We start from the raw sequence: 22,400 nt of genomic DNA on the forward strand, positions 1-22,400 counted from the left end.
ATTTAGTTTCCAAATAATATATATAGAGAATTAAATGTTTGTCTTGGTGGTTATGTTATGTATTTTTTTGGAAATATGAATTAAATCGGCTAATATTAATGCATTCGATTTTAGGAATAGGCTGATAATCGATTGTATCGTTGAGATTTGTAGAGATTGTAGTAATCAAGTGTGAGAGATTATGGTAATAAAATATAATAATATTGGTTGATTTCTCAACTTGCAGTAATTTAGTGTTTTGAATAGTTTAGGGATCAATATTGCAAATTATAAATTTAAATAAGTACAAATAAAAGGGTAGAACCCAAAATGTACTTCAAAAATGTATATATAGATTATGGAGTATTTAATTATATTATTATTATTATTAAAGAAAGAAAAAAGGGTAATTGACAAAAATAGCACTAATCTTAGTTTTAGTTCCAAACTTAGCACATACACTTAGAAATGACAAAATTAGCACAAACTTATATATTACTAATAAAATTAAATATGAATTAAATGAAATTAAAACAAAGGTCAAACAAAATGTTGAAATTGAGAAAATTAGATAATCAATGTTCTATCGGCGAGGGAAAACACAGTGAGAGAGAACCAGAGCATCGACAGTTTCTATTAACACGGTGGCGGAGACTAAACAGACGTCGATTACCCTCAAAGCAAATCGCTTGCAAACGGTGGTGATGGGGAAGTCGGTGGCACAAGCAGAGATCTGAGCCACGGTGAAGCTATCATTTGATCGATCCATAATCCAGAATTGAGAATAGAGCTTCTTCAATCTCTTATTTTAAACTCAAGGTAATCTCGATTTTGGATAATGTATATGAAGCTCTATTCTCAATTCTGGATTATGGATCCTCAATTTTGGATTCCATTCTTAGGTCTCATAGCTTTATTTGTTCGATTAAATCATATGTTGGGATTGAATTCCCTTTCTCATTTTCAAAAGTTTTAGATTTTTAGTAGATTGTTGATTTGTGATATGGGTCTCTCAATCATGAACTCTAGTCATGTCCATGTTTTTGTTTATTTGGTTTCTGGAATTGATAAAATTGTGTTGGTGAAGTGTTTTGATATGGTTGATGGCTTGATGCCATCTTCAACATATCTTTGTGTGTGGCTTTCTATTTGTTGTCACACATTCCATTTTGGTGAAGAAGTTTTGCAAGCAAGGAAAACTCAAAGATGTGGAAGCTTATATCCATGCTTTGTTCCCCAATGATCATGTTGGATGCGGTTTTAGTTTAGGCATTTTGGTCGATGCTCTATGTTGTTAGATGATATCAAAGTGGTAGTGATGGTACATAGAAGACGAAGGAAGTGACTGAGAAACATGGTGGAAGTATAATAATTTAGAGTTTTAGAGGTAGAAGAAGACAAACCAAAGACAATGGTGGAAGTATAATGATGTTTGATTTTTGAATCTGTGATTGTGTTTCTATTAGACAAGTTAATAGTTGTTGTGGTAATTGTGATTGAGTTTGCAACATGTTCTCTCTAGTTTTCAGAAAATTCAAGAAAGGATTTCACGAAGTTCAGGAAGGATTCCACGAACTTCATGAAAGATTTTTTGAATTTCAGGATAATATTCATAAAATGTTTGGAATTCATGATGAAATTCATAAAGACCTTCATAAAAAGTCTGGACATTAGTAAACACAAGGATTTGCACAAAAAATGAAATCTTTACTCTTCATGGATGGAGTAATCTTTGTCATATTAGACTTTCATAAATAAAATTTTATTCATGAAAGATTGAGTAATGTTTAGGAATGGTCCTTTAAAATCCAGGATGACTTTCATAAAATAAAATAAAAAAATGTGAGCTCTTTAACTTCTGCCAATATTCAAACCTGAAGCGTTTACGAATTGTCTAAGAGAGTGTAACCAGTAAGCCAATCTGTTCATTTGCAAAAAGTATAACAATAAACATTAATATAGGTTAAATACCAAGCTGGATGCAAACATAATTATTTAGGTAGGATTAAATGATGTTTAGGAAGGATCTTTTTTAATTCATGATGGCTTTCATAACAAATATAAATAAAGAGATGGTTAGGACATTGGTGAATCTTTGATACATTACCCTTAGTAATGGACTACTCTGTGATACATTAGGAAGGAATTTAAAAATTTCTAAGTTTAGGAAGGAATTCATAATGTTCAGGAAGACGAACTTGAATTTTATGAAAGTCTTCCCAAATATCTGAAACCAACATCTACATGGCCAATTTGTAATTTGTATGTTTGTGAAAAATTGTAGCAAACCCTTGAAGAATTGTAGCAAATCCTTGAAGGTAAGTAGATTCATTAGATGTAGAAAGAGTTGAGAAACTGAAGAACCGACACCGGTACTCCTTTTTATCTTTTTTATTTATACTAAACAATTGGTTAGTGGGCTTGTCATGAGACGGTTGCAAGAGAACATTCGCGTAATCTTCAGGTATGGGTGTAGGACTTAAAGTTCTGTCTCTAGCATTAAACTTCGCATTGAATAATGTTTTTGCTAGGTCTATCCATACACATACCATAATGAGAACCAGTTTTTGCATTTTGAGTTTAATCAAGACGCATATCAAGAGTATGATTATTGGCTCAATAAGATCGGTGTTGATGGTTTGTTCACTGATTTCACTGGAAGTCTACACAATTACCAGGAATTGAGGTCTCCTTTGCTTCATTAATAGTGTTAGAATTGAGAAATGGGGTCATCCTCTACTCGGAGCAGAGAATGACGTACAAGGGAGAAACTACGCAAGAGGATATGAAGAGTGTTGGGATGCAGTACTTAGTAGCCATTCACAAGCTCAAAGCGTCTGGATTTAAGCCCGTTCGATCTGTTTATGTCACGTTCATTCCCGATGAAGAGATCGGTGGCACTGATGGGGTTGGCAAGTTCGTGGAATTGGGCACTATCGAGAGCTTCAACATTGCCATCGTGCTCGACGAAGGTAAAAAATAGTCAACTGAACTAAAATGTTGTAGAAACGTAGTTGAAATAGACAAGAAATAAGAAAATAAACACCTAAAAGTTGTACTTGACGACTGAGATAAAAAGTTTTGTTTATGGTGATGAAAATGGAACAGGCTTACCATCTCTGACTGAGTGCTACAGGGCGTTTTAGGGTTCCGTGGTGGATCCAGATAGAAGATGTAGGACAGCCTGGGCATGGCACAAAGCTCTATAATGATTCATCCATGGAGAAACTCACTAAAAGCATTGACAGTGTAATGAGATTCAGAGCTTCTCAGTTTGATCAGCTCCAAGCTGGTTTAAAAGCTAAAGGCGATGTTGTCTCTGTCAACATGTATTTCCTCAAAGCTGGCACTCCTTCTCCTTACATATTCTTCTCTCTCCTTTTTTCTCACAATTGGAGTCCAAAGTTGATCTATGTGATATACCCTGACAATTTGGACCTCATTTTGAAAATAGGGCTTCGTCAGGAATCTGCAACCATCTGAGGCGGAAGCTGATTTCGACAAGCGAGTCCCACCTGTTGCTAATTCGGAAGCACTAAAAAAACCTTTGGTGGAGGAATGGGCACCTCTATCCCAGAACATGTCCTTTGACATAATGTTCTTATTACTCTAGCTAGAGATTTTAGAAAGCATGTGTATCTAAAGAGTTCTCTTGGTATATATGTCAGCTTTGGCGGTTCAATCAGGATAGTGTAGAGAAGCACTTGGTTACGGCAAAAGATGATTCAAATCCATGGTTGAAGCTCTTAGGAAATGCTGTTTCAGAAGCTGGTTTGTATTCCTAGATGAAAACTGAATTGCAATGTTGTTTGTTGTTACATATAGTCAAACTTGTCTTCTATATCTTCAACGAACTTGGAATCTCATTGATTTTGTTGACTTTGCTAGATTGTATGTTTGCCCTATTCTCCTTATGGAGATTATATATTGTCTTTGGCAGAAGCCGAAACTATCCCTTCTCTGTTTTGAGCGTGCTGATGTCTTGGCTACTTATCCTATCTATTTGTTTCTTTAAATTTACATAACTTTGATTCCATGGAGATTGTGGCATTGATTCTAAAGGGAAACAGTTTAATAGCGTACAAGAGATATGGAGAAAAGAAAACGGAGAAGAAGGAGAGGACAATGGTACAAATATGGTGTTTCTTATTGAAAAGTAAGAGGGGGTATTCAACTTAGATTTTAAAGGATTTGTAGGATTTTAACATTTTAGGATTTTAACATTTTAGGACTTTGGAATATTTAGGTGAGTTTTTAGGATATTTAGTTGTGTTTTAGAGTTTTTATATTTTTTTAAAAGGAAAAGAAATGGATTCTATGATATATGATTGTTAAACTTTGGGTGCTACTAACATATTGTCTCAAATCCTGCAATGCTTGCTGTATTTGAACACCTACAAAAGGAATACAATAATTAGTCCAGAGAAATATGTAAAGCTATCTTGATATTGAATCATGAAGCTAGGAAAATGTAAAGCTAATCAGAAGATAAAATAAGACAAGCATGTGTCTAGATGTATTCCCTGCACCTCAACTTCACACAGACTGCAATAAAACATCCCTTCCTCACTCATCTGCTCAGAAGATTCATTCTCACTCATTTTTTAGTTAATTTTTTATTTGAGAAATTTATAAGATACAAAATAACAATTCTAGAAATTGACAACTAAGAGGGAGAAGAGAGAGAGAGCTTACCAAACAGAGATGGTGGTGGTCTGATTCACATGAAGAGACAAAGCTTCAGGTTCACATGTGGAGAAGGTGAGGTGGCCGGTGATCGTTGGTGATTTTTGGCTTAGAGCTGTCGTAGATTTTTTTTTTTAATGAAATCTTTTAAAATTCTACCTCAAAATGTATGATTTTGAGATGGTATTTTTTAACTAGAAAACAGTAAATAAGTCTTGTAGAATCATTCAAAATCTCACTTTTTAAAAAGTTGTAATATATTGAATAACAGTATATTTCAAGTAAGTTTTATAAATAACTGATTGAATAACAAGAGAATTTAGACTATTTTAAATGATTTTACATAAATCCAAGTTGAATAATATAGGATTTTAAAAGATTTTTGAAAATCATCAATTGAATAACAAGTGATTTTAAGAATACTCTAGAATCTTTTAGAATATCAATTGAATACCCCCTCTTAAGTTTCCGAAATCTTCTCATCTCAATAATTGTTCTTTTTGATGTTTTCAATAATAATATAATACTAGGATTTACCCTGTGGTACACCACGGGTCCATTTCTTTTTTTTTTTGTTTGTATTATAAATCAATAACTCTGTGCATTATGAAGAAATTAACAGTCAAATGTTTATAACAAATAGATCAAAATTTAAGTTATATTTATGTGTTAATTTTGTTTAGTGTAAGATTATATAATTGTATTTGACTGTTAATTATAAGATTTAACCCACAATTTACAGCAAAATAATTTGTTTTCTACATTATCATAAATTACTCAATTTAATATATCTAATATTCTAATATTGATAATGTTAGCAAAATAATGAAATGATAAATTATCTGTGTAACACCAAATTAATGATAATTAAATTTATGTTCATATTGATCCAAATCATTCGTACAATATAATTTCATTGCGTATTATTTTAACTTTTAATTGTAAATATTCATTATATATTAAAATAACTCAAATGTAAAATAATATATATCTGGAAATACTTGTTTGGTTACAACAATCCTAAAACAATTTTTAAAATATATATCTGTTTATAAAAATTCAAATCACATCATATGCTGAAAGAAATCTAAAATTTAATTAACTTTATGTATTAAATAGTAATTCAAATAATTAAATATAAGATTAAATAAAAGTGAAAGGAGAATTCTATTTTAATATAACATATTGCTTTAAATTAGGTAGATATATTTTAGGAAATTAATATTATCAAATAAGAAAATGATTGTGTTTGGTTGTAAGGATTGTAGAGAATTTTAGTTGGGACTTGTTTGGATACAAATATAAGAGAGGATGGCACAAAAATGTACTTCAAAAATGTTAAGATATATTTTTTTATTCTACTTAGTTTTTCCCCTCACATATTTTAAATCAAAACAAATAATACTAATATAAACAAACCCATGCAACACACAGGACTGCACCTAGTACAATCATATCTGAGAGTGAGAGATCAACACATGCATATACTGACAGATCTGAGAGTGAGAGATTGACTCAGATACAAATCATAGATATTGAGAGTTACAGTGATGAAGAAATTAAACTCACTATGTCGCAACCAAATCAAAGTGGTTGTGAAACTTCTGATGAGAGTAAGAGATCGAGACAAAGACAAAAACGAAGAAGGAGGAACAATATAGCGAGACATAGATTAAGAGACTGAAGGAGAAGAAGTTCAGAGAGAAACAAAAATTGAAGAAGAAGGAGGAACGATTGTAACAATTACAATCCCTAGGTTTCTAATTTTTTCCAGCAACAACATCACCTCTTACCATATGCACTACCATGAACAGAAGGCTAAGCAACAAAAAAATTAACCAGTCACACAAAGAACCCAACTTACCATGGAATCACATTGAAGGCTCGAAGAGGATGTTCTATGACCTCATGCCACACATAATTGACTACCATCACATAATCAATTAAAGCATGCAATCCTAATCAACATCAGCAAAAAGCACAACGAACTGTAAGGGCTCTGATACAAAACTAAAACGACCCGACCCATTTTTTGTTTTTAATACAATAAATTAAACTAGTGATCTCATACTCACTAACATCCTAACCTCAATCAAACAACATTGGATAACATAAACCAATACCATAAAACCAATAGTCGATAAACAAATAAAATAATAACCATATCAATCCAATAATATCAAGAAGCAATAAATCAGCAAACTAACGTCATTCTAACGACCCACTCTAACAACCTATAAATGACAGACAACATGTCAACGAGTCACTAAAACATCCTCCTCTTCATCGCATTGATTCTACGATCACACTTGACCTTTACCTGCACCTCAAACAACAATTGAGATGCGCGTGTATTGTCATAAACACTCAGTGAGGCAATCCTCCCATCTATTGGACTATACATGCAAGCAATTGAGATCTCCAATCAACAAGCAACAAATAACACAATCAAACCATGTAACAAACAAAGTTCAACCGTTGCTGAAGGATGGTGTCGAACGACACCCTCTTGGTCTTGACCGACACATACTCCACATTCCTTGAAAACCCAAGTTAGTGTAGACCGACACCTCCAAATGGTGTCGATCGACACTTGTTAGGTTTCTCGCGCCGACCTTGCATTGGTGTCGACCGACACCGATGTCGAGCATCATTTTCCTTCGATCTCCAGCTTAGACCTCCACCTCCAATCACCTCCCACTCGACCAAGGCATTCAAAGGAGTGAAACCAAGCCACAGAGAACACAAACATTCAAGAGAATCAATCACACAACTCAAACAACACCAAAACAGAGAATCTCAAACTTAGATCAGCCATGATCATACACTACCACTTGTTTTGGTTGAAACTACGAAGAACAGCAAGACCAAGCCTTCCAGTGACTTCCACTCGACACCCATGCTCAGATCCTCCTCTCCACGTTCCAAACACACTAAAATCGGCTTAGAAATCCGCATAACCTTACAGAACCCTCTCAAGAAACTTTCTGGGATTTTCTCTCACTTGCCAAAGGTAAAAACGGCTAAACACTCTCAAGAGCGTCGAGTTTCACCCTTTATACATGACCCCTAGGGTTCCAAACCCAAACCACATTAAACCAATATTTTAAACAAAACCGGTCAAAGTGTTGGTGTCGACCGACATCCTTTGGTGTTTACCGACATCCTTTGGTGTCGACCGACACCCTTCCCGAACCATACATCTTGGTTCGTGGATGTTACAATATCAGTAGCTTACATTGGTGAAGTGTAAATGACTACAAAAGGTTAATAGCAATTATATATGCATTGCGTGAGAAAGCTCCCAGACACTAATATCGAGGCCCTTATCCCGCTTACGAGATCCAGCACCGGTGGTGCTCTGGCTCTCCAGCGTCGGGACACCATCCCGTTTCAATCACTTTTTCAATTTATTGTCTTTTCTCTTTTGTTAATCTTTTTGTTTCCCTCTCTAAAGTCCCCTAAAACCCTACCAATTTCAATATCTTTGGTGAGAGCTTCAACAGCGAACAATATAGGGAGAAAAAGGAGTCTGACGATACCCAGCCTTCACCCTCATCATGTATCACCTTCGCAGAAACCAATTCTAACAGAACCACCAAAATCTAGATTTGAGGTCTCTTTCTGCCTTTGGTTCTCCTAATTTACCTCCTTCCTCGGGAGAAACTACCAAGGGACGACTCTACCTTCACCGGAGATGTCTGCTTCATGGATAGATTCTTCTCCATCTCCGTACGACGGCCGTCGCAGCACAAAAATTCTCCACCAGCCTTCAGGAAACTAGGTTTCCAACTGGTGGACCTCACCAATTACGGCCCATTAAAGGCATCTCCAATGGTCCTCTATTTTTGCCTCTATAATAGAGGAACTCTATAATAGAGGTGAGTTTTACTCCAATGGTCCACTATTCTCACCTCTAAAATAGAGATTGCTATTTTTTTCCTCTATTTATAGAGGAATCTTATTTTTTTTTACAAAGGTTCCTCTATAAATAGAGGAAAAAATAGCAATCTCTATTTTATAGAGGACCATTGGAGTAAAACTCACTTCTATTATAGAGTTCCTCTATTATAGAGAAAAAAAAATAGAGAAAACCATTGGAGATGGTCTAAGCTTGCTAAAGCCCAATCCTTCAAATGGTGGTCTAGCTTATTTACTAAAGAGGAAACCTGACTTTAGTAAATAAGCTGGACCACCATTTGAATCTTTGAGAATTAGATTTAGCTAAAGAGGCAATTAAGTTTTTTCCTAGAACATATGCCAATAATACCAAATCTACCGCGTGTCAAATTCAGCAAAAAAGTTTTAGAAAGTAACTCTGCTTTATTATATAAGATACTAGTATTTGGTCCGCGCTACGCGCGGGAGTTAGCACAGGAGTTAGATTAGAGTGTGTTTTGAGTTTGTTTTGTATATTATTTATTTGTTATGTAAATATCTCTTCGTCTCTATTTTTTGTATTAGTTTGTGTTGTTGTTTTTTTTATATGTGATTGTGGTTTTTTTTGGGGGGTTTTTGCATTAAGTATAATCTTGTGAAATGTTTTAAAAAAAAAAATTAATCATGTTGTGTTTCTTTACAAAATTTGTTTTGTTTTAACTTTATTTTTATTTCAGAAGTTTAGGGGGGTGTATTCAACTTGACATTTTAAGTGATTTGTGTAAGACTTACAAATCCTATGTTATTCAATCATGTATTTTAAAAAGTCTATTAAATCCATTGTTATTGAACTGATGATTTAAAAATTTACTTTAAAATTCACTGTTATTCAAAACAGTTTGTGGATTTGGATTTTAATGATTGTAGAGATTCTGGAAGATTTAGGTGGGATTTGTTTAGTTAAAAATAGAGAAATCCAAATCTCATGGTTTTAGTCGGGATTTGAAAGAATTTTACAATAAATCATATCAACTTCCCTAAAATCTATCAAAATTCTAAATTTTTTAAATCCCATCAAATCTTCCAAAATCATGGTTTCAATACACCCTCCTTAGATTGTATTGTATAAGACTATAAGTTGATTTGTGGCTGTAGTTATTTTTTGTGTATATTTAAATTTTGTCGTTATGCGTTGGTTAGATTGTTTCCTGTACGTGGTTGTAGTTCCTTGTTTGATTATTTTGGGTAGGTATTAATCAACTGTGGGAGGATTGTCTGTGAATGCTTTTGAGTTACATAGTTAGTGAGTCAGTAATTTTTTTAAAAGTATTAAAGTTACTAATATTTGAGTGTTTTTTTTTCCAAATATTTGAGTGTTTATTCCGTTAATTTTGTGTTTTGACCAAAAACAAAAAAAATCGGTTAATTTTGTGTGACATCCATTGGGCCTAAAGGATTGGGCCTAAATATCTCTTTAGGCCTTAAACTTCTTGGGGTCTATTGGGTCATAAGTGGAATTAAATTGAGTTGGAAATGGATTACTCTTGTTTGAAAATGGCAATTGTCTTGTTACTGGGTGTTTTCTTCTTTGCCGTAAATCTCTTGCCGAACAGATAGCAGATAATCATTCTTTCGATCTAGGGGATATACTGCGCTACGCGCGGATTAATTTTTAAAACTTATAAGACAATGATAAAGTGTTAATAATATTTCTGTAGCTATTTTATTTTATAGATTTTTTTTTAAAAACAATATCAAATGTAGCTTGAATATTTTCTTTTACTTTTGTTAATGATATTAGTTAGCTGAGTTTCTGAATTGTTAATCTTGATGTCTATATTAATTCTAGATGTTAGTAAGAAAAAATTCTTTATAAGCTTATATACAGAGTGAAGATATTTTTTTTCATGATAAGAAATGGCAGCAAATTCATGTTTTATTTTCTTTGGATAGTACTTTGAATGAATTAAAAGTATAAGTAACATGCATCATTATGATGAAATTTTAAAGTATGAAATCTTAACTTTGTACAATAAAACTATAATTTGTCGGCCTGAAATGCTATTATCTATCCTTCATGACAACAATTAGTCAGTAATACATGTTTTTACGCGATAATTTATAGCTAAGCGTGTTTGTTACTTGTCAATCATTTTCCATCAAAGTAAAAGGTAGAGCACACAAAAGATTACACAAAAGATTACGCGGCAGAATTCATGCCAGTCACTTAAGCTTTTCCACTTACTATATGCAATGGATTATAGACACATACACACCCATATACATACCCATTTACATTATTTGCATTGGAGGTGCAACAATCAAGGAGAAAACATAACTTTGGCATCTACTTTAACTGGTTTTTCCGACCAAACTACAAACAGAACTTATCAAAATAATGTTCTTTACATAAACGATGTTCATACAAAAAATATCTGACCAATTTCTGCTAACAACACTTTCATTCTCTCCACCCTTTCACTAATGCACCACCTCCCTCACATTCTTCATCTCTTTATGTGACAAACGAACTGAACATCATCAGCTTAGACTTCATGGTGTTGAATTTCCTCCTGTCAATGCATCTTCAATGGATGATACTTTGGGATTCTTGAGAAATATGTATAGTGAGGATATACTATGTTCAATGTAGTACGTATATATGTTCTAATCATGTAATAGCAGGAAGTTTATAAAGTATCTAATATACAAAAGTGTAAGTTCTATGCCTTTGACAAAAATAAAAATTTAAAACTGATCAGCTTTGAATTTAATTGCCATGAGTCCATGACAGTCTTACAAATTATATCAGAGTACTGAATAAGAGAATGTCTATTAGCCTAACCTTAATTTGAGGCAGTTACGTTGTTGATGTTGTTGTGGAAGCTTAGCATTTATAACTTTCAAACTCTTTTGCAGTGACGTTTCTTTTTCTTAACTTCCTAAATGAAAAACGCAAACAAAAGTACAGAAAATAAACAAATCATAATATGTGGTTCAATTATTTTAACCCCATATATAAATGAAGCACATTAGTAAGAGTACCTACGAACAGTTGAATAAACACAAAATGGTTTTACCAACGAAGGAAAAAGTGTTTGATCGGCATAGGAAAAGTCCAACAAAATCACTCTTCCTAATGTAAGTCGTACCTATGATTTAGCAATTGGAGGAGTCTCCGTATGTAGATCTCTGGATTTTTCTCCTCATCCAAAGCTTTTCACCTGCAAGAAATCAACAAAATTACTACATATAAAAAGGTTTAGATAAGCAACATAAGTTTTTATAGATTGGACATATTCCACATGCGTCAGACTATATCCATATAAAACGAAGATAATACTAAACTTAAATATAAGTTCTCCAAATACAAAACTTTAGTATAAGTTCTTAAGAAAGAGCAGCTACCTGGCGTTTTTGGCTACGTAAGTGATTGATAAACCAAACTGAAACCATCAGTCGAGGTTTTTAAATCTGTGAAAAAAAGATCAGAAACCTAATCATCATAAAATAGATATATAAATTTATTGTGAGAACTTAATCTACTATAAAGGATAGAAAATATAAAGAAAATGAATCACCAATCGGAGGAAGCAAAAGAAATACGGAGTGGATGTTTTGTTTTGGTTAGACACTTACATTCCGGAATGAGTTGAACTTCCCCGAACAATATGTCATTATCACCAGGATTTGAAACGTTTAAGCCCTAATCCTAATTAACGTCCATGAGACCAGTTTCATCTCTTGAAGCTTGCACATACCCGAGAAAACAATGAAAGGGTGAAACCCTCAGATAGGATGTGAAGCGATTGGAAGTAGAAGAAAGGGACATTTCGTTTTAAAATGTGAAGAAGGAGGTGAGGTCGAACCTCTCTCGAAATCCTACATATATATAGTCATAGAAAGCAAGCTAAAATCAAACTGACATAGAGCAGTTTTAGGAATCAAATAATTAGGGGCTCACTACAAGAAAATCGTGTATTTATAGCATAAGAAAATAGCGTTTTAACGCTTTATGCTATGTTAAATAAACGTGAAATTATAGATAGCGTTTATTTATAAGTAGACGCTATAAATGTATCGGTCAAACTTCAAAATTTTGATGCGGAAAGTTTTTGGGTTTCGCGGGTCTCAATTAATAGCATATCTCATAAAAACGCTATTGAAATGAAAAGCGGGAATATATTTTTTATTGCCCGCCTCACCATTTGGAAAAAAAAAAGAATACTCACTCCTCACCTACTCACTCGTCTCACCTTTCTCAAAATTTTGGGTTCTCTCGACTCCTCACCTACTCACTCGTCTCACCTTCTCAAATTTTTTCAGTCTCTAATTTCTCAGTTTTCAATTTCTAATCTCACTCGTTTAATTTCTCATTGGTTTGGTTTCACTCGGAGCCTCACTCGGATCTCTAATCTGTCAAGCCTCACTCGAAGCCCCAGTCGTCGATTTCTGAAAACCAAAGGTGATTAATCAAATCGAATCGACGACTGTTTCTTTAATCGAATCGATGACTGTTTCTTTTTTCTTCCTTCGTTTCTTTTGTTTAATCGAATCGTTTATCACTGTTTGGTAATCGATTTGTTTCTTTTGTTCTTTTGCATGCAGATTTCAGGATTCGATCTGATTCGATCTGAGTTTAAGGTACTGAAAATTTATTTTTTCTTTCTTAATATTGTTCTAAATTTTTGTTTTGTGTGGGAATATAGATCTAATTAAATTTGCGTTTTCGTTCTAACACAGTTTTTTTTTCAATTTTACAGAGATTTTTGTAAGTTCGCGAAGACTTAAGATCTTTTCATCTGGTGAGTTATTATTTAGGAGTTTAAGTTTTTTTATTTAGTTCTTATTCTCTTCGATCTGTGTTTTTGATTGACAACCCTGTGTTCGTGGTCGATTCAACACTGTGTTCGTGGTCGAGTTTTGGTGGTTTTGTAAGATGGACAAGTCTTGGGTCTGGCTTCCAAGGTATGAACTTGTCTTTTTTTTCCTTTTTGTTACATATTTTTCCTTTTATGAGAATTAACCTTTGAAATTTTTTTCACTTGAAGGGCCAGCCTTGAGTTTCAGACAGGGGCAACTAATTTTGTGCATGCATCTGCACTGAGATTGGGTAATCCTAGTGACATGTTTTGTCCCTGTATAGATTGCCGCAATATGTGCCATCAGCCGATAGCTACAGTGTTGGAACATTTAGTGATTAGGCGCATGGATCAGAAATACAAGAGAAATTCATGTTGGAGTAAGCATGGGGATATTAAGACTGATAAGTCAGCGGAAGATCCGAAAGTTGAGTTAGATGTTTATGACTTGATTAGGACAGCTTTCATTGATGGTGATTCTCAACCTACGAGCTACTTTGGAGATCAGGCAGATGTTGTTGATGGTGGTAGTGAAGAGTCTGAGTTTAGGAAGAAGCTCGATGATGCTGAAACTCCACTATACTCCAACTGTCCCAACTACACGAAGGTGTCTGCAATTATGGGGCTTTACTGCCTCAAAGTCAAGAGTGGAATGTCAGAGAACTATTTTGATCAGCTGCTGACGATGATTCATGATATGCTTCCCACGGATAATGTTCTCCCGCAATCAACATATGGGATAAAGAAGTTCCTAAAGATGTTTGGCTTCGGATATGATATGATTCATGCATGTAAGAACGATTGTGTTCTATACCGGAAGGAATACGAGGCTATGGAAAGCTGTCCAAGGTGTAGTGTATCAAGATGGGAGAGAGATAAGCAAACTGGTGAGGAGAAAAAGGGGATACCAGCCAAGGTATTAAGATATTTTCCAATCAAAGACAGATTGAGACGGCTCTTTAGATCCAGAAGGACGGCTGAAGAGGTTCGTTGGCATTTCAACAATAAGAGTTTAGATGGTACCATGAGGCATCCAATGGACTCTTTAACGTGGGCCAATGTGACTGATAAATGGCCAGAGTTTTCAGCTGAACCAAGAAACCTCCACCTTGGTATCTCTACAGATGGGATGAATCCTTTCTGCCTTCAGTCCAGCACATACAGCACATGGCCAGTGTTCTTAGTTAACTATAACATGCATCCAACATTGTGTATGAAAGCAGAGAATATAATGCTGAGTCTGTTGATCCCAGGACCTACATCACCAGGCAACAACATTGACGTCTATCTAGCTCCATTGATAGATGACCTTAAGGAATTGTGGAATGAGGGACTTGTGGTTTACGATTCATTTATGAAGGAGAATTTTACAATTAAAGCAATGTTGTTGTGGAGTATCACTGATTATCCTGCTTTAGGAACATTAGCTGGGTGTAAGGTGAAAGGCAAACAGGCGTGTGTTGTGTGTGGAAAGGATACACCTTTTAGGTGGTTGAAATTCATTCGGAATCATGTTTATTTGGGAAACAAAAAAAGACTTAGACCTGGACATCCTTATAGAAGAAGAAAAAAATGGTTTGACAACACTGTGGAGGAAGGGAGTGCGAGTAGAATTGAAAGTGGAGCAGAAATTTTTAACATACTCAAGGATTTGAAAGTTGAGTTTGGCAAACCGTTTGGGGAAAAAAGTAAAAGGAAACGAAAAGGAGTATCTGTTGATGAGGTACCTTTGGACGAAGAAGACGATGAAGACAATGATAATTGGAGGTGGAAGAAACTGTCCATCCTATTTGAGTTACCTTATTGGAAGGTCAATATTTACTAAGTCTATTAATCTAGTAGATTTCAATTATTTTCTACTTGCATATTCTTTTTGAAATTGACTTTTTCAATTGGTCTTTATCTTACATGTTAGGATATGCCGGTTCGTCACAATATTGATGTGATGCATGTTGAGAAGAATGTGTCAGATGCTATATTGTCTATTCTTATGCAATCTGCTAAGTAAAAAGATGGTTTGAAAGCAAGGAAAGATTTGGAAGATATGGGGATCCGTGGAAACTTACACATTCAGAACAAAGGGAAGAGAAAGTATTTACCTCCAGCTTCGTTTTGGCTGTCCAAAGAAGAAAAAAAAGATATTTTGTAAGAGGTTAAGTTCATTCAGAGGACCTGATGGATATTGTGCGAATATCGCCAATTGTGTTTATGTGGATCCTCCACTAATTAGTGGATTGAAGTCTCACGATCATCACGTGCTTCTGCAAAACCTGCTACCAGTTGCTTTGCGAGGCTTGTTACCAGATGGACCAAGGATTACAGTTACTAGACTGTGCAGCTTCTTTAACAGACTATGTCAACGAGTTATTGATCCTGAGAAGCTTATAACATTGGAGGCTGAGTGTGTGGAGACATTATGCCAACTAGAGAGATATTTTCCTCCCTCTCTATTCGATATTATGTTCCACCTTCCCATACATCTAGCAAGAGAAGCACGTTTGGGTGGACCTGTCCACTTTCGTTGGATGTATCCATTTGAAAGGTACTCAAAAATTTTCATTTGCCTTTGTGTGTATTTGGTGTGTTGTATACAATTAGTAACTAACATGTTTATGCTTAACATGTAGGTACATGAAAATATTAAAATCGTCTGTAAAGAACTATGCAAGGCCAGAAGCGTGTATGGCTGAAGAATATTTGGCCGGAGAATGTATTGCATTCTGCATGGAGTTCCTTCAGAATTCAGTAATATTTCAAGAAACAACAAACCGTAATGAGGATGTCGAGTCCTCTGAAGGTTGTCCATTAAATAAGGCTGCCCAAATTGTTCTTACTGATAAAGAGCGAGACATAGCCCATCGATATGAATGAACATGGAAATGATGAATCCATATGTTGAGTAAGTTCATCACTAAAGTGACTTATCCCATTTTCATTACACCATCATTACTGTTGGATTGTAAACTAACTTATTGTGTTTTTCTTTATGTATGCATTTGGAAGAATTACAAGCTACTGATCGTAGATGTGCCAGGAGTGAAACTCTGTTATGGAAGTTTCATGCAGAGAGGTTCGCACAATGGGTAAAAAAGAAGGTACTAATTATATACTACTAATTATATATCAGTATTTTTCCTTTAAATCCGTCGAACACCATGAGCATATATACTACTAATTACGTATCCTTTATCTTTGTCATTAGATCCCTGCTAACTCAGTAGATCATTCAGACAAACTAAGATGGTTAGCCTATGGACCAAGACATACAGCTGAAACATATAAAGGGTTTACCATCAATGGGCATTGATTTCACACTGAGGATGTAATGCGTAAGACTCAGAACAGTGGAGTAACGTATGAAGCCTTTAGCATGTGTAGATTTAGTGCCAGAGACACTAAACATATGGCGGACATAGTTGCATTCTATGGAGTTATACAAGAGATCATAATACTGGACTACCACAAGTTTCAAGTTCCTCTGTTTAGGTGTAAGTGGGCCAACAAAGGAAACGGTGTCAAAGAAGAAGAAGGATTTATACTTGTGAACTTCAATGTCAACCAATCAACGTATCTTCAAGATCCTTACATCCTGGCATCGCTAGCCAAGCAAGTTTTTTATTCTAGAGAAAATGATTCATCACCTTGGTCTGTAGTTATGAGGGCGCCACCAAGAGGGTATCATGAGTTAGAGACAGAGGAGGAGTTTCTTGTTGCACCCTTATCCATTCCTCAAACTGAAGATTTGGGGGACATGTCTTCTGATGATGAAAGTTTCTATGTTAGAGAAGATTGTGAAGGAGTCTTAGTAATGGAATCATAAGGATAGAATTACAAAATTGCAGTTAGTCGTATGTTTTCATCCTTTTCTCACCATTTGAAAGTCAGTTGTGTTTCAGGTGTATTGTAATGACGAGAAGGAGTAATCGTAATGTAGGCCTTGCCCCAACTACTGACACTAACACTTGCCAGCACAATCAGGAAGCAATGTCGCACCAGATTGAGGACGAAATTCATCATGAAGACATATCCCAGCCGGAAGTGCAACCATTAAGTGGAGAACCTCAAAACAGTGAGGTAAATACTAAAAAAAGGAAAACAAGAGGGCCAACTAAGATGCGTGGAGTTGCAAAACACCATGAGGACAATGTTGACGTTGATTTCACAACTCTTGGTCAACATGTTGGTAAAGGATCAGTTACACTCTCCTCATTTCTTGGTCCTCTGGTGAGGGAGCATGTTCCAGTTGTACTGGACGATTAAAGGCATCTGGACGATACAATCAAAGATATTCTGTGGGAAGAAATTCAGGTATTCTCTGTAATCTTACACAAGTCTTCATTTGAATATTAAACTTATTCTCTGGAACTCAAACTTATTAATGTTTACATTTGAATATTTGATAGGGAAGATTCAATTTAAGTGAAGAGTGGCAAAAAGATTGTGCTTTTAAGCAGATGAGTAGTATTTGGCGAGCTTCTAAATCTAAACATCTCTCCAAAGTTCGACAGTCAAGTAAGAAAGAGTTACTTGATTTAAAACCAAGTAACATACAATCTGCGTCAGCATGGAAAAATAGGGTAAAGAATAAGACTAGTGAAGAATTTAAGGTTTGTGTACGCCTATATATTCATTTGTGGACCAATGTTGTTATTTTTTTTAATTTTTGAAAACCTCTGGTGATAGTCGGATTGATTTTTGGTAGGTTCGGAGTGAAAGATTTAGGCAACTCAAGAAGGCGCAGATTCCACACACGACCAGCCGCAAAGGAATGACTCGACTGGCTCATGAGATGGTATGGTCAAATTATCTTACTGAGTTATTTCTGATATGGTATGGATCATGAGATGGTATGGTCAAATTACCTTTGTTATATGTAGAAGAAGAAGAGTTATGACCCGTCCATGGTGAGTAGGAGCAAAGTTTGGATAGCAGGACACACTCATTCTGACGGAAAACCAGTGAGACAAGAATTTGCTGGAACAATTGTAAGTGAAATGAGATCATAAATCAATTCACTCAATTAATAATGCTTCTTCGTATAGCATACAATAATCCTCTTTAACTCTTTGTGTCATGAACAAATCAAATCCATTGATAGTGAAATGGGTTCCACATCTACCACTAGTATTAAAGAGGATGATGTCTGTCAAGTCTTAGGGAAAGACAAGTCTGGAAGGGTTAGAGGTATGGGCAGAGGGGTTACCGCTACAAAGCTATCATTCATTCAGGCTAGAGACGCCCATGTCCAGAAGCTTGAAGCAACACAAGCGGAATTGATCACCAAAATTGAAGATCTCCAAAATGTAGTTCGTGACTTGGCTAAAGGGAAAAAGGTCAGTATAGTTAATTTTAAATCGTGTCCTTGATGATAAGGCCAATTTGTTTGTATGTTTGTTTTAGTATTAACTTTATTATTCTTTCCACAGTCTGATGATTTTCCGGCATCGAAGACTAGTAATGGTAGCCACACTGGCCCTAGGTGTCAACTTCTGGATTGGTGTTTAGATGATGAGGTTGTTGTCGGGGAAGGAGAGTTCTGCTCAGCTGAACCAAATTACAAGATTGGTCGTATTGCAATTGGTCCTAATGCATCAGCTGTCGTTGTCAAATCTGTAACAAACAAAGATGCGTTTGTATGGAGGCCAACCACCATGGTTGTCTCTCTTGGGGATGCTGTGGGAACGAAAATTGCATGGCCAACTGATAAAATGATATTGGACAATGATGCAACATCCCCAATTGAAAATCAATCAGCTGGTTCATCGGTAATGTTTTACTTTGACTCTTACATTATTATGAGATTGTAGATAGATTTTAAAAATTTCATTTTTTTATTGACTTAGGCATCACATGATAAAATCATCATCTTTGATTGGAATGCGGAGGATGTAGTAGTTGCTGAGGGTCGTTTGTGGTCAATGGATCCACAAGAAAAGGCCAACAATATCTGTCTCGGACCTAATGCTGCAATCGTAAAGGTTGAGAAGGTCGTTAAACATGACGCTTATTTGTGGAGACCTACTGATGATATGGTCTTGATGGGTGATGCACTTGATGCCTTCATCGCATGGCCAATAAAGAAGATATTGCTGACTAATATTATACATCCAACAAGATCATCATCACCAATAGCAACATCACCTGGGGTAACAATTCTATCTAATGCTTAAGTTTATATTTATTGTTATTGGTGGTCACTTCTGATATAAGTGTCTGAATTGTTTGGATTATAGATTGTAAGTTGCAGCATCAACACCACCAAATCAGATGGAAAGAAAAAGTGCATGCTGTTGGATTGTAATAATTAAGGACAAGTAGTTGCAGAAGGCAGGGTTTGTTCAACCAATCCAGACGACAAGATCCACTTTATCCCCTTAGGTCCAAATGCTAGCAAGGTATGGATAGAAGTATCAAAGATTGGAGATGCAAAAGTGTGGAGACCAAATTCAGAAGTGGAGTTAGTTTCTGATGCTTTAGGTACAACAGTTGCGTGGCCTAATGATAAACATGTGTTTGTGTGAAATTGTGGTGTACTTTGAGCCTGTGTGGTTGGATTTTGATTTATTAGTTTATGCCTTTAGAACATTGTAAACTTTGATTTCAATTAATGTGTTTAGGATTTTAATGGTTTAACCTTTTATATTTAAATACATAAAATAATAAATTAATCAAAAATCAATTAAATTGACGATATAAAAATAACATAATGCGAATGCTATTTGAAAAAATAATTATAACATTAAGTAACGCTATTAAAAAAATTAAAATAATAAAACAATATTGCTATTATAAAAAGGAATATAGCACATGTACAAACGCTATTTTATATTACCAATAAATAGCATGCTAGAAAGTGCTATCTAATGTGCCGGACCTATTATCGCAGTCGATGATAGAGCGTTTACTAAAACGCTATCATACCGTTCGATAGCATTTTTCCGATGCTAAGAATACACGATTTTTTTGTAGTGGCTTTAAAGAAATTTGGCCCAAAAAAATAAATTTAGAAAATTTAGAAAATGTGGTTAGTGGATAAGTTTAGAAAATTTGGCCTCATTAAATAGAAGGATTAGCTGACGTGACAGCACCAAGAGTGAGAAAATATAACTTTATATATATATATATAATTTCTGAAAAGTGTCCTCAAATTTTTCATATCATCTTATTTATAAAGTCACTAAATTTTAAATACAAGAAAGCAACTAAAACAACAAATCCTCGTATGATGATGGTTGATGGATGATTCAGATCTAATATATGCTTTTCTATATAAAAACATTAGATCATCTTTGTGTAGCCTGATTTTAATTTATCTCCATATAATTAATATTTATAACTTTTACCAAAAAAAGTATGTTTTATAAACAATCATCTACACCAAGTTATTATACTCCGACTCCAAGCTTTGTGATGGCTATTTGCAGTATTCAACGGATATAGTGAAGAATGTTGTGTATGAATCGTAAGTAAAACATTTAGCGAAAACAAAAGATAAATAAAGAACCCATACTCAGTGGGTATTTCAAAATATTTTATTTTAATCTTTTTCTTTTTATATAAAATTATTATTTATTTAAAGAATAAATCAGGAAAAACAAATTTAACATGTTAGAATGTGCTATGTGCTCAGAACAAGTTTCTCAATATTTTTCAACTTCTCTCTTACCTTTTGTTATTTTTTTATTTTTTAAGTGGTGAAAATCAAGTTAATCCATCAATGCACATGATCTTATATATTTAGTCCATATTCAGACCTTTTCTACCATGCATGATGCACGTATAATGTATACATGTAAATGTACATACATAGAGAGAGAGAGAGAGAGAGAGAGAGAGAGAGAGAGAGAGAGAGAGAGAGAGAGAGAGAGAGAGAGAGAGAGAGAGAGAGAGAGAGAGAGAGAGAGAGAGAGAGAGAGAGAGAGAGAGAGAGAGAGAGAGAGAGAGAGAGAGAGAGAGAGAGAGAGAGAGAGAGAGAGAGAGAGAGAGAGAGAGAGAGAGAGAGAGAGAGAGAGAGAGAGAGAGAGAGAGAGAGAGAGAGAGAGAGAGAGAGAGAGAGAGAGAGAGAGAGAGAGAGAGAGAGAGAGAGAGAGAGAGAGAGAGAGAGAGAGAGAGAGAGCAGGAGACAAGAAGAGAGTAAGCACGCAGAGCTTTCGAGCATGAGCATGCTAGAAAAAGGAACCATGTGTGCTCACTCTCTTCTGTCGCCTTCCTTATATCTATTCAATGACCTCCTTTAGTTGAACCTTTTCATCTTCGTGCATGCATATGATCTATATAGTAGCTTTGGTCCCTAAATTTTAATGATATGAAACAAGTTTGTCTGGTTTTAGGGTTAATATATAAGGAATGCTAGGGGCATATATGATGATGCATGCATAAATATCATCGTTATCCACTCGTTTCGTTTAATTTCTAAAAATATTCCGCCGGATTATACCCTTCGTAGTTTATTTATTGTCAATTTGAGCGTCTATATTCCCTCATTTCATTAAATATTATATCATGGGGATGCGTAACACATGATTATTGACATGAATAAAATATCCTTCATTGATCTAAAATGAGACTCTGGTCGGCTCTATAAGACAAGTTATATGAAAAACATAAATGTAAATACAACACATTGAGTCACAAAAATGAATTCGTTGTTAAAGACAGAACATAAAAATAGTGACTACATTAATTAATAACAAAGTGACTAAATCGTAACCATCGTATGGGACACATACACTCCTCAATAAAATGTTTTTATGTGATACCTAAACTTTTATTTGTTTAAAGTCTACATCCAATTTAGATTTTCGAATTGAGAGATCCCACTTATAACGAAATGAAACTATTTATTTGAACAACCACTTGAACAATTAATAAACTATACATAGGTTTAGATGTATGTGAGAGATCCCCGACCATAATTAAGATCTCTAGCTAGAACACACATTGATCCTCCAATCAGAAAACAAAATAATAAAAAGAAATATCTGTAAGAACGAA

At 34.8% G+C, this 22,400-nt stretch overlaps 1 protein-coding gene and 1 pseudogene across 1 annotated transcript; both read left to right on the top strand.

Annotated features, from left to right (window-relative positions):
- LOC104748930 lies at nt 2,732-3,764 on the top strand (annotated as a pseudogene).
- LOC109125071 lies at nt 13,484-15,414 on the top strand. The gene is made up of 3 exons (XM_019236849.1): nt 13,484-13,512; nt 13,596-15,216; nt 15,322-15,414. The coding sequence occupies exons 1-3, from the start codon at nt 13,484-13,486 to the stop codon at nt 15,412-15,414; spliced, it is 1,743 nt and encodes a 580-aa protein (XP_019092394.1).

Source organism: Camelina sativa, chromosome 15 (assembly GCF_000633955.1).
Source record: "Camelina sativa cultivar DH55 chromosome 15, Cs, whole genome shotgun sequence".
NCBI classification, from domain to species: Eukaryota; Viridiplantae; Streptophyta; class Magnoliopsida; order Brassicales; family Brassicaceae; genus Camelina; species Camelina sativa.